Source organism: Aspergillus wentii (genome assembly GCF_001890725.1).
Source record: "Aspergillus wentii DTO 134E9 unplaced genomic scaffold ASPWEscaffold_7, whole genome shotgun sequence".
Classification (NCBI taxonomy): domain Eukaryota; kingdom Fungi; phylum Ascomycota; class Eurotiomycetes; order Eurotiales; family Aspergillaceae; genus Aspergillus; species Aspergillus wentii.
The window spans coordinates 179,462-192,001 of NW_024467838.1; the positions used below are offsets into that span (position 1 = coordinate 179,462).

The 12,540-nt window shown below is 49.5% G+C and overlaps 6 protein-coding genes across 6 annotated transcripts; 2 read left to right on the top strand and 4 right to left on the bottom strand.

Moving 5' to 3' along the window:
* Positions 1-804: 804 nt before the first annotated feature.
* On the bottom strand, positions 805-2,810 carry ASPWEDRAFT_118180 (putative Patatin-like serine hydrolase; the record flags this gene model as incomplete). Its single annotated transcript, XM_040828799.1, has 3 exons — positions 805-2,029; positions 2,114-2,687; positions 2,747-2,810. The coding sequence occupies 3 exons, from the start codon at positions 2,808-2,810 to the stop codon at positions 805-807; spliced, it is 1,863 nt and encodes a 620-aa protein (XP_040685423.1).
* A 351-nt stretch (positions 2,811-3,161) lies between these two features.
* ASPWEDRAFT_629899 (CinA family protein) lies at positions 3,162-4,348 on the bottom strand. Its single transcript, XM_040838681.1, has 4 exons — positions 4,111-4,348; positions 3,981-4,055; positions 3,733-3,923; positions 3,162-3,670 (listed from the first exon to the last, which is right to left on the bottom strand). The coding sequence occupies exons 1-4, from the start codon at positions 4,207-4,209 to the stop codon at positions 3,514-3,516; spliced, it is 522 nt and encodes a 173-aa protein (XP_040685424.1). The 5' UTR covers positions 4,210-4,348; the 3' UTR covers positions 3,162-3,513.
* Positions 4,349-5,368: 1,020 nt separating this feature from the next.
* ASPWEDRAFT_175072 (MOSC domain protein) lies at positions 5,369-6,668 on the bottom strand (the record flags this gene model as incomplete). The annotated part of the gene is made up of 3 exons (XM_040831312.1): positions 5,369-5,391; positions 5,447-6,590; positions 6,654-6,668. 3 exons carry the CDS (start codon positions 6,666-6,668, stop codon positions 5,369-5,371), a joined length of 1,182 nt encoding a protein of 393 aa, XP_040685425.1.
* A 441-nt stretch (positions 6,669-7,109) lies between these two features.
* On the bottom strand, positions 7,110-9,242 carry ASPWEDRAFT_160656 (serine hydroxymethyltransferase). Its single transcript, XM_040829801.1, has 5 exons — positions 8,947-9,242; positions 8,833-8,889; positions 8,680-8,773; positions 8,495-8,632; positions 7,110-8,431 (listed from the first exon to the last, which is right to left on the bottom strand). The coding sequence occupies exons 1-5, from the start codon at positions 9,136-9,138 to the stop codon at positions 7,290-7,292; spliced, it is 1,623 nt and encodes a 540-aa protein (XP_040685426.1). The 5' UTR covers positions 9,139-9,242; the 3' UTR covers positions 7,110-7,289.
* A 1,299-nt stretch (positions 9,243-10,541) lies between these two features.
* On the top strand, positions 10,542-10,842 carry ASPWEDRAFT_43722 (uncharacterized protein). Its single transcript, XM_040836087.1, has one exon. It carries the CDS (start codon positions 10,595-10,597, stop codon positions 10,775-10,777), a length of 183 nt encoding a protein of 60 aa, XP_040685427.1. The 5' UTR covers positions 10,542-10,594; the 3' UTR covers positions 10,778-10,842.
* A 799-nt stretch (positions 10,843-11,641) lies between these two features.
* On the top strand, positions 11,642-12,297 carry ASPWEDRAFT_30728 (putative GPI anchored protein; the record flags this gene model as incomplete). The annotated part of the gene is made up of 3 exons (XM_040833453.1): positions 11,642-11,806; positions 11,865-11,947; positions 12,000-12,297. The coding sequence occupies 3 exons, from the start codon at positions 11,642-11,644 to the stop codon at positions 12,295-12,297; spliced, it is 546 nt and encodes a 181-aa protein (XP_040685428.1).
* Positions 12,298-12,540: the final 243 nt, after the last annotated feature.

Here is a 12,540-nt window from a genome sequence, read left to right on the forward strand (position 1 = left end):
TGCAGGGAAAGAAGAAACAAAGAAGAGGAATATTCCGTAGAAAGGCAAAAGAAAAAGTACGGAGCAAGGAGATGAAGGGAAAAGGAGAGCCATGGTCCATCATCAGTGGATGAAACGCGATGGTCTTTTTTCTGTTGGGCAGAGCAAAAGAAGAGGCTGGGCCAGTCGATGATATTCATTGGATCCTTTTCCACGCAATCGATTATGGAGAACAGTCCATCTGATGGAGTTGCAATTCTCCATAATTGACTCTATTTAATTCAAGATCGTCATCATTATTATTGAATGATTGGCAGTCGTATTTGATGTGTTCTAGAATTGATACCGAGTTCTTGACTCCTGCCAAGCATTCCAGGGCCGATCGATCATCGCCTGTCTCATTGACAGACGTTATGATAACATTAATGCCATTAAACTACCCTATCCCTACATTCCAGCAGCCGTTTCATGGAAATAGTTGATTAATTAATTCATTTCCTATACACACTAATAACTATTCCCTTTGCTCCTTTTCTCTCCTTTTCCCTTGGTATCGCAATCCTCAAAGGGGTATCCTATCCAGCGCACGGAAACGATCGTCATCTTCATCTCATCGACAAAATAAACCCATAAAAAGAAAGGGGCAGGGGGAATAATTGTGAAAACAAACGATCAAAGGGAATCACGCCATAAGCCTGAGAAAAAAAAAAAAAACGAACGCCTTGATCGCGAGAACAACATTCGAATCCCATAAATGAAGAAAGAATATTGGGGAAAATAAAAAAGAAAAAAAAAAAAAAAAAAAAAAAACCAAAAATTCATCAATCATCGCACATGGTAACTGGGCTTCCGATGCTTGTTCACCACTGGTGGAGGCTCATCCACTGGGTATGGAGGTCGAACCTTTCCGTTCGAAGAAGGACTCACCGTCACCGACGGCATGGGCATGATGATCCCCCCTGTCTCACCCGCGTCGGGATAGGGGATGGGCGTTTTCGGGGGCACTGGCGGTGCCATGCCTTCGAACATATGCTCTGCACTGCGACGTGGTGACCCTTGCTGCCGGGAGCCTGGTCGACTATCAATCTCGTGACTATGATGGCTAAGGCGGTAGCTGCCAATGTCACTACCCGAGCCACGACTCGGTGGAGGGTGAACCGAGTCTTGGGGAGTGGGATGCAAAGGAAGAATATCGTCGGGCGGTGGTGACCCAACCTGAAGCCTCGAGGGAATAGATGGCGTGGGCACATGTAGTGGACGGCTTCCGAAATCCGCGGGAACGTCTGCAGGCAGTTCAACTGCGAATTCTTTGGCGGGAGGTGGGACAGCGAGCGTCGGCACCCCCGGGGAAAGTGGCATATCTTCGCCGATAGATGACACGTCGTTGTCAATGGCCTCATGAGCAGCTAGTCGGCGGTGCATACGCTCAATCTTGGCAAACTTAACACCTGCATCAAGTATCATTCTCTTGACCTCGGGTTTGCTCAGGTACCGACGGGTGTTAGTGCTGATATCGGCCAGTCGATTCCATTCGTTCATGCCAAACTCGCCCACACCGACTTCGACATTCAGACGGTAATAGTTGTCCTTGCTCACGTTGTTTTTGGCTAGGTGATCCCGCAGCATGTCTAGGTGGATTTCCTCGCAGCCTTCGATCTTGGTAATTAATCGTCTTCGCGCCTCTGCAAAGGTACCCAATGCATCTCCGAAGAACCCCTCCCACCATTCATGCTGTCGGTTGTTTGTGCCTGGAGGCCGCTTGCCTGTGCCGACGCTGACGAACACACCAAGTTCTCTTCCGGGCCATTCGTTGACAACTGCTTCCTCCAGAATCTGCGGCGCTGGGTTGTACGTGCCCGGGCCTTCGTCAATAAAGTAGTGCTGTCCAATCTGGATGGGTTTGAAAGCTAGGCCAGTGGCCGATGTAGCCCGACCGGCTTGCCAAATGGTACAATCGAACTCGGGTGGGGGTTCTTTACGGGAGTCGTAGGACCGTAGGAGCACGGCGGGTCCGTTACGTGTGGTGCCTTTGTACAATGTGGTGACAGCGCTAATCCAGTCAGCGCTGCGGAAAAAAAAAAAAAAAAAAAGAAAGAAAGAAAGAAACAATTGTCAGTATTAAGAAACAACTTACGTCTTGGTTCGATATTCCCGGTTATCGTATAGCAGAGCATCCGGATGGCCCCAGCGCAAACCGTTTATGAACGAAGAGTTCCTCTGACTGTGAGCCGACGAGTGCGACACCCCGGCCGTGCTGAAGCTACCCCGGCTGATCGACCGCTGCGGAATGTGCCCCGGACTGAATGGTGCGCTGGCGATGGAATTGCGAGCGCTCGAGTCGGTCGTGTCGTTGCCTTCGGCCTCGAAAACAGTATGTTCCCGAACACATTCCCTGATGGCCTCTTCGAGTTTTGACGCTTTGAACAAAGTGGAACGGAACGGAATGCCGGCAATGGTCTTGTCGGTCTCGAAAACACGTCTAGTCATGCGCGTATAAACTTCTTTGCAGGTCTCGAGGTCCATCCGTAACCGACCCAACATGATGGCGATCAGTCCGCCGGTTCCGGTGCCTGCAATGAGATCGAAGTGGTCGCAGGGTTTGGGGATTTGATCGCGACGCGGGGCCTTGCCCTCGCATTCGACGTAGGTACGGTACATGAGTTCCTGTAGGATGATGAGCATCGAGTATCCTCGAACACCACCTCCATCTATATCGTTGATTGTCAGCTTTCTACACAATTCCTCAAACAGTCGACCATCTACTCACCAAGCGACAGGACCCTCAACGGAGGGCCCTTGGTGGTATCCTTGCGACGTAGACCGGAGTCCATGATGCGAAACTGTCGGTCTACCGATAATATCTACCCACGTAGGGGCCGATCCCCTTGTGTGACTGATAAATTATATCCGAATGGGGGAGTCGAAAAGGCTTCTGCAGGTGATCGCGATAGTGTGCAGGTGAAAATGGCGGGTGCCTGGCTAGTCAGGTGGGAAGAGGGGCAAGCAAGACAAGGCCGTGGACGGGTAGGGGTGCTGTTTCTTTAATGATATAGTCCACAGTAGAGCTGGAATGGATCAAGAACGGTGTTGAAGAAAGAGAGGAGAGGTGAAGGTGAAGGAATGTTGACTGCTGGTGATGCTGACTGGGAAACGAAGTGGTATTTTTCGTAGGGATTCACGGCTGAAGAATCATCGAAGGCGACTAGAAGCCCAACAGAACAGACCCAGTGCCACACTTCCCAACCAGTCAGAAGGGCAGGATGTCTCAGGGATGCTGAGCAACTGGATCAATTCATTATTATTAATTATTTCCCGGATAATTCAACTGCCTTGTGGATTTTATTATTTATTATTATTGTTATTCGATCGCGAAGTCCGATGTCATCGGGCCCTGGTGTGGCGGTGCAGTATCTCCCTGCGTCATGGGGCTGTGCAGCTTGTGATGATATTGCGTTTGATTGGGACGATGAAGATGAAGAATACAAGTGGATATCTTCATCCCCAACATATGTCATTCTTCTTCCCTAGCTGCCATTACAAACTCGCCTTCCCTTGCATCACATCCCTTATCAGCTTCAATGCTTCCTCTGCAAACGCCACCATATTCTTCTCCCGATCAGTGCCCAACCCCGTTTCCACCTCTCTGGTGTAGGTTCCTTGCGGGGCCGACACAGCCAACGCGACATATCCCCTGTTCTTGTTAGATTCGATGAAGAACAATACACTTGTAGTCGGCAGGTGTGTAGATCTTACGGTGTCCGGTTCCTGGTCTTCCCACCAGTCGGGCCCGCCGTCCCACTCTCACACACCGTATATGTCGACTTCAACGTCTGGCGAACGTGCTCCGCCAACCCCGCCACAATTTCCGGCGTGGGACCTGCATAGTTATCGATGTGGGCTTGAGTCCATCCGGCAAAGGCGATGCGGGATTCAAGGGTGTATAGCTGGATAGATCATATATCAGCGGGGAAACCCGGGGTTGACAGCCACTGTGGACAAACCGTCAAGCCACCCTTGTACACAGCCGATGCCCCTGGTCCGGACAGTAACGATGCAGAAACAATGCCCCCTGCTGCCTGTATCTTCATCTTAGTAGATGTATATTAATACCAAGAAGATAGGACGACGTACTGTTTCTGCCACAGAAATGGTCTCCTTCCGGACCTTGAGAAGTTCGGCAACTTCCTGGATGAGAGGTCTGAGGGTGGAAGGAGGGAATTCACTAGCCATTGTGTGTAGAGATCTGATTTTTTTTTTTTGAGATGATTGTAAGAAAGATAGTTTTATTCTTAGTCTTTTAGGATGTTTGGTTTGGGGGGTGAAGTTGATTTATCATCATAGGGCTTGGCGGGGTATGCATAAAGACTGGGGTATTGGAGAATATAGCTGGGATAGCCAGCAAAGTAACAAAAACAAACAAGTTGGAACACTTTTAGCTGTATGGAATGGTAGAACTATAGTTTAGATAAAGAGGTATGGATAGAGCAACCCAAGCAAACATACCACACCTAAGCTATAAGTATTAGCATGACAGCTCCATACTTCTTCATTTCTATCTTTCTGCTATAAAAATGGCAGAGGATATTCCATTGACCAACATTACTGTACACCCTCATCCAGGAGACGTTGGTTCTGACGGTCAATACCCCATTAGAGACACCCAGATACCCATTCCTGATGGGATCCGGATTGGTTCCCAAGAGGGGGCTAACTGTGCTTTTGAGCTCCAAATGAAACGACTCTCTGATACTCTAGAGGAGGCATTGGCCTTTCTCAATAACTTGAACGATAGTCTCACTAACGAAACCAGTCAGATCAGATCCTACGCTTCGCCAGAGATAATCGATGAACTGTGGTTGTGTAAGACAGCTTCTACTTATGTTGATGTGGGAGACATCGAAAAGAACGATAGATATTGTTTGTCGCTATATCGACAACTAAGTGAGTCGATGGGACTGCAGCATAAGGCAGGCGACAAGAACAAGCCTTTGCCTCCTCTTCCTATTTCAAGAAAGAACCTTCAACATATATCCACCAAATCAAACGGGATCTAAAGGGGGCGCTTTGTACTCGGTGGCCACCGGGATCGAAAGCATCTGGAGGACCGACTTTGAGCATGGGGACAGATCAGCTATTGGTCCAGCTGCATAGGAAGCTCTGTATGCAGAATCGGAAACTTTGCGAGATCAGCGATGATGTCCACAGGGGTCAGTCGTCACTTGAGAAATTTATCAAAAATGCAGAGTTCCTTATGATTGTTCTGGAGCATGACAGAGGTTTATGGCAGCAGGGAAAGAAGAGCATGTTTCGCTCGTGATGTGCGATGAAACCACGGGAGTCAAACTAATCTTATTTCCGAATCATACTATAGACATATTGAAATCAATCATTAATACGCAAGGCCTGGCCAATCTGTAATTATATTAGTTTCATCAATCGTCAGGCATTACCTAGCAGGTTAACTCACCATATGTTGTCCGCTCAGATATTGTCCTCGAGAGCGTCACCTCATCCCCAACCCGGATAGAGACTTGATCAGAACTCGGATCCAAGAACGTATACCGCCCAAATACAGGGCTAAACCTGGCACCCTTATCGACCCTTCGGTCTTTCATCAGCCTCTTAAACACACTCCCAACCTCCCCCGTTCCCTTCTTCCCCGTCGCATAATCGATGTTGATACTCTGGCATCTGATACAGTTGGCCGTGAGAAGCAAACGAACCCTATCTCCCCCGATGGTCAATTCAGCCCAGAAATCCTCCTCAAAGGCAGTCTTAGCCCCCGAGACGACAATGTTCGGCCGGAATTTGGTTATGTCCATTTCCATACCGGTCAGCCGTGCAGACACGTTATCTAGCGAGGTTTTGGACGCCAAAAGGTATGGCGCCGTGTCTGCGAAGGTGAGAGCCTCCTCCTCCTCCTCTCTTCTCCAGAGGAAAGATGGCCAGCCTTGAAGATTCATGATTGATAAAGTCACTGCCACGAGAAGAGTCCCCGCAGTAGCTACGATAGAGAAAACCGCATCCCCCGAGACAGCAGGCGTACCGACAACAGCCAGAACCAGCGTCATCGTGGCCAAAGCCATCAGAGTCCGCATCGACAGAATAGAAGACGACGATTTCCGATGTGCTGAGCTTTTACTAGGCGCAAAGGTTCCAAGAACCTGCCTCGAGTGAGGCCCCAAATACGCCAGCACAACTCGATACCCAAAGCGCTCGCTGAACCAGTCATTATACGCGCTTCCCATATCGTACCCCTTAGTCAGACTTTTATGCATTTCGATATCTAGCTCGGCCAAACCCCGCGTATTAGGCTGTAGTGGCACCTTCAATGTCTTAACCAGGGGGTCTTGGTTATCCACAGCCTCGGGCGGTCGGTATGACACGAAAATTGTCCCATCTTCGTGTTCAGTGGGAAACACGATGTCGGTGAGGAAGAGCGACATTTCATGGAAGTTAGAGACATGCATGTTTTCCAAGGTATCTGCCCCATCCTCGCCTCGGATGACCTTGAGAAGCATAAAGCGACGGTCATATTGGAAGCCCGTTCGGGTGACCACTGATTCCGGAAGAGCTGTCCCCCGTAGCGATTTAATGGGGTATGTGTATAGCTATGAGAAAATACGGTAAACACGATGTTTTCGAATTATTCAGGGTTGATTTCACTAATATACCTGACTTATATGCATAGTTGCAATAGTTGTTGCAAGCTAAGGTTGGAGAGACGAGTTGGTAGTATGTACCCGGTCAGTCTAGAGGCACGCTGCCATCAAGTCAAATACAATTCAACGCACCGCTTGATGCAAATGAAATTGGTTGGAATAAGGATGGCGAGATGGAAATTTTTGAAAGACAGGACGGAAGGATGCTGGACGACCATTGTCCCCAAATTTAGGTGAGGAGGCTGGGGGATGACTCAGGAAGAGGTCAGGATTCCGATGGTGTCTTCTGTGCTAACCCGGATCCTATTACCATATTCGGAAATGATATCATCTACTTTGGAGATAGACGTTGAGGCTAATTTGCGAGTCAAGCAACCCTAGCTTTTTGGGTGCTCGACAGGTTATAACCTACATGCCAGACAGAAAACTAAAAAGAAATTCATGATTTCTATCTAATCGCATAACAGACCCGAGTGTGTTGAACAGATTCTGTACTCCTTATACATACAAATATCAAAGAAAATTTCATAAATTGCCGATAGCTCATCAAAGGGGGACGACGATTTCCAGGACAGTAACTGGAACGATCATCATGTTGAAGTGAGGGGAAGTGAAATCAGAAAGCCTAACCATCATAGAACATTACTTTTACTCATCCTTCCAAGGAAGGCTGAAAGTTCCTACCCAGTCCTCTACTTCTTGCCTCAGGAGCACAATCTCCGAAATCTCGTCGCCCTCACCCACAAACTCCAAAAAGGCCTTGACAGTAGCGGGGTTCTTGACACCCTTGGAAGCAGCACTCTCCTTGGCAGCCTTATCAAGCTTCTGGGTGATGATCACGGCGCGGTCGACGATGTCGGCCACCCGGCGGAAATCTTCAGGCTGGAAGCCACGGCTGGTCATAGCCGGGGTACCCAGACGCAGGCCACCAGGCTTCAGGGCGGACTTATCACCAGGCACGGTGTTCTTGTTGCTAGCAACACCGCAGAGCTCCAACACTCGCTCGACACGGGCACCATCAACGCCACGGTTCTTCAGGTCAACCAGAACTAGGTGGTTGTCGGTGCCACCGGACACAATGTTGTATCCCAGGCCACCATCGCTGAGAGGCTTGCCCAGTCTCTCGGACAGGGCCTGGGCGTTGGCCAAGACAGTCTCCTGGTAGCTCTTAAATTCAGCAGACTGGGCCTGCTTCAATGCGACAGAGAGAGCAGTGATGGTGTGGTTGTGAGGTCCACCCTGGTGTCCAGGGAAAACCGACGCATTGATGGGGTTCTCCAGGTCATACATTTCCTTGTTACCCTTCTTGTCCGTCCGGCGGACACCCTTGCGGTAGAAGATCATAGCACCACGGGGTCCACGCAGGGACTTGTGGGTGGTGGTTGTAACCACGTCAGAGTAGGGGAAAGGAGACGGGAGGACACCAGCAGCGACCAGACCCGAGATGTGAGCCATGTCGCTCAGCAGATAAGCGCCAGTGGTCTCAGAGATCTGGCGCATGCGGGGGTAGTCAATCAAACGACTGTAAGCCGAAGTGCCGGCGACAATGAGCTTGGGTCTGTAGAGAAGGGCCTGCTTCTCGAGGGCATCATAATCAATGAGTCCAGTGGATTCATCGAGACGGTAGGGAAAGGTCTCGAAGTATTTCGAAACGAAGGAAATCTTCTTAGTCGGAGTCTGATAACCATGTGACAGATGTCCACCGTGGGGCAGGTCCAGTCCCATCAGGCGGTCGTGAGTGTTGAGAAGGGCAGATATTGCGTACAAGTTGGCCGGGGATCCAGAGAGCGCTGTTTTCAACCAATTAATTACCGTTCTTGCAAAAACCGATCAATTGGGGAATGTAGGCTCACGTTGCACATTGACTCCCCACTCCTCCGGGTCGAGCTTGTATGCCTCCAATGCACGCTGCTGGCATAGCCTCTCCGACGCATCGATGTGCTCGTTACCTCCATAATATCTTGCGCCAGGGTATCCCTCGGAGTATTTGTCTGCAATTGTCAGATAAAGCTGAGAGGATAAACGGGAAAGCACTGACTTTGCATCACACTGCCAAGCGCATCTAGGACAGCTTGCGACGTGAAGTTCTCGGACGGAATAAGGTTGATGAAGTGCTTTTGACGTTTTTTCTCCTACAATCGGTCTCAGTAACAAATTTTCCACTTTGATATCTCTCAACTGGGAAAGTAACCTTTTGCAAGATCTCATAGACGGTGGGGTCGGATTCTTCAAGGGATGCGGAGAGCAACTGGAGTGACATGGCCATTAGCATCCATCGTTGACATGTCAAATCATCCGCACATACGTTCTGCTGACCCTCGCGGCTGGAGGATGAGACACCCCGCCATTGCGCAGTAGCAGCCCTTGAGGCCGACAGTGCGGAGGCCTTCAACTGGGATCCGGGGCGGGCGGTGATAGCAGTGATAGTAGCTCTGGAGGAGCTTCCAGCGAGCGGGATCAACCGCGATGCATGGCGTCCACAACGACTCAAAGACATTATGTGTGATCTGAATAGAATTCTTCAATCCGAGAGGATAGAGAGAAGAGAAGAGAGACCGAGCGAAGTCAACCGAGAAGTTCAAGGGCCCTATCTATCTCTTTAAACCGGACGGTGATTTCGGACAACTGATACGGCGGCCTCCGTTGCCCGCGGAAAGCTGGAGGGCGCTAGTCTGCTTTGGGATCAGCCGAATCCTGGTCCGTGCATCGGGTCTTTTTTTCCCCGATACCCACTTTCTCGTTTTTATTTCTTCGCCGCGTTTTCTCGTCTTCTTTTTTTCTTCACACAACTAAATCCAAGATGAAGAGATGGCGTCTTTGGCATCCTCAGCACTCGTTGAATGGTTGCCCTTCGGGGCTGGCTGTTCACGGGCGATGTTGATATGTCCCGCGCCCACCCACCATCCATAATAGGGGCAATTTGAAACCGTCGGATTGGACAGGTTGTGTTAAAACTTGAGTTACGACAACATTGATTCTATTCGAGTGTCTCATGATGTCCTCGAGAGGATCACATATCCCATAATCTCGCATCGTCTGAGCCTATAGTGCAGTGGCATGTTATCCCTTGTCTGTCATACGGTTCATCCAAGTTGTCCTCTCGAGTCAACTTGACTTTTGCTTGCACAATACCCCTCGATTATGTCAATTAGAATAGCATAATTTTGGTAGCACAATGCATACAATTTTAATGAATATTTGAATTGGAACCTTTTGCGTAAATTCACTGTTCTCCAGCATAGAATCCGCCGTCTCCAGCTCCCATGCGTCGTTCTACTCTGTGACTGCAGGCCATACAGAACACCCTGTACCTCAGACGTGCTTCTAGGAATAATGCCAACAATATTGAATGTACAAGGCTGGAAGCACGTTAGAATTGGCAAAACGGTAGCTGACAATCGCGATCTTGCTTGATAAAAATAGCGAAGGAATCGCGAGATCCCTAAGATTGCGATTTTCTTTCTTAATACTTTTTTACCATGCAGATCAACATGGAATGGATTCGAGATTGATACACCAGCGAATCGAACAGCAGCCATCGATTGAGTAGCAGACAGCAGTAACTAGTCAATGGGCATTCAGACAATGAGCAAGGAGTCCAGACCCGAAACTATCAGCAGGTGGCCAGGTGCAAGTAATAATAATGGCTGATCCGGGCGTGATTTCAATGGATCGTCCAAGTCGAGTCAGAGGCTCAGATCTCTTATCTGAAATCTTAGCATCCGAGGATGCCTACTATGATCATGTTCTGCGATGAAACGGACTCCTCACTGTAGCCTTTGCATGTTTGGATACGGTCTGAAAAACAGACATCACAACGCGTTCTTTAATATTGGATACAGAACAAGTACTCCCTACTAGGCTACTAGTCCTGGCTGCCCTATCATGCTACCCCGTACTCCATACGGAGTGTACAACATACTGTTCAGTGTTGTTGACTGTCGAAAGCCAGCATGCCAAGGGCCCAGACCAGAAACCGAACGAGCCCTGCTTTGGGCAACGATGCCAATTGCCAGCAGACAACGAGTGATGATAATAATAATTGCTACGGTCAGCCCCATCGGGAGGACTGTTCTCCTGACGCTAGGCGGGATGCAAGGTTCTTTAGTGTAGAGGTGGTGCCCCTGAGCCGATGATCCTGCCTGCTTGCCCAATCCGGAGCCTTTGACGTGTTCATATTGCATTAACTATCACTGTTGTTCTGATAAATTTCCATTAGTTGGTACTCTTTCAATAATAATCATCATGTGTACGGAGTAAATACTCCTTAGCAGGCAAACCAAGGTGTCTCAATATTGTCAAGAATAGAAATCCATGGATGACCACCGCCAACCACCAGTCGGGATTCAGAATTGGCGAGCGGAGAAAGGAAACGCTCCCTCGACTGGGAAATGATAGGCAGAGCCACGCGGGATGGATTCAGGAACCGGTCAGGAAGTCAGGAACAGGAAATTTGCTGAAATTGCAGTTGGTGTTAGTGTAGTACTGCATGCTATGCACACGGACAATCGGTTTGAGTCATTAATCTTCGGGGTCGAATGAAAGGAGGCAGAAAAAGAGGAGACCGGGCGTTCCAACTGCAGAAGATGGGTTTGTCTTAGGAGCAAAAGTGGGGGGGAAGAAGAAGAAGAGATGAAAGAAAAGAGAAAAAACGAGGAAGTGCTGTGCTGCGAAGGGGTGTGCGTGGGTGGAACAGGCAGCCGTCGGGAATAGCATCGCCGACTGGGCCACGGCCGGTATTGCCACGGCCGCAGCTGGGCTGTTTCCCCCTGATTGCTCCGAAATAAAAGTCCCCCGTCTTCCCTCTTGATATTCCTTTCTCTTTCCTTCTTCTTCTCTTCATCCCAACCGCTCTTTGCTCCATCTCCAAACACCCCGGTTTTTACACCGAGTACATTCTTTTTTTCATCTTCGGATTTATATCCATTGTCACTCTTTGTGATCAACTCTAAAAAACACCAAAAAACCAAAACCCTTACCTTCTCTTCTATATCAACAAAATGCGTTTCTCCATCGCTGCTACTTTGGCCACCCTCACCATGGGTGCTGCCGCTGCTCAGGCTGCCCAGCAGGCCAGCACTGTCGTGGTCACTGACTACACCACCTACTGCCCCAAGTCGTCGTCTTCGATCGTCCACGGCAGCGAGACCTACAGTGTCAGCGCTGTATGTTTATCTACCCTGATCTTTGTTTGAGAAAGGATTGCGGCTAACGGTCAATTAGCCTGGCCCTGTTACCATGACCGGCGGTCCTTACACTGTCACCCGTCCTCTGATCACCTCGACCATCACCCACTGCAACAAGTGGTACGTTCTTTTTGTCTTGGAATTGAGGATCTTCGTAACTAACGTCCTGCAGCACTAGCTCCACCCCCGTTGCTCAGTCCCCCTCCAGCAGCGCCGCCGTTACCCCCTCCTCGATCCCCCACTACTCCCCCAGCAGCAGCTCGATCGTGGTCTCCTCCAGCGCTGTCCCCTCCAGCTCCGCTCCTGCTATCGGCACCCCTCGTCCTTCTGGCGCCGCTGCCAACCCCTCCGGTAGCCCCTCCGGTACCTCCCCCGCCACCCCCGTCTTCACCGGCGGTGCCAACCGTGCTGCTGTCGGGGCTGGTGCCGGTCTCGCTACCGTCTTCGGTCTCGTCGCTTACCTCCTGTAAGGGAGTTAACGATTTGAACTGTCTCGGTTAGCTGGAGTCGGATACCTTCAATGTTGATATAGATGCCCTATTTGCGTTTTTTGTCAGATAAGTTCTTTTTCAATGGAGAGAGAGAATGGGTTTACTTTTCCATGATCTGAAAGGGTCATGGTTTTACGATGCTGTGGATTCCGTATCTATGGCAATTTCTTTTCAAATTTCTACGTTGGATTTTTTGTGTTGGGAACGATATACCTTCTCGCT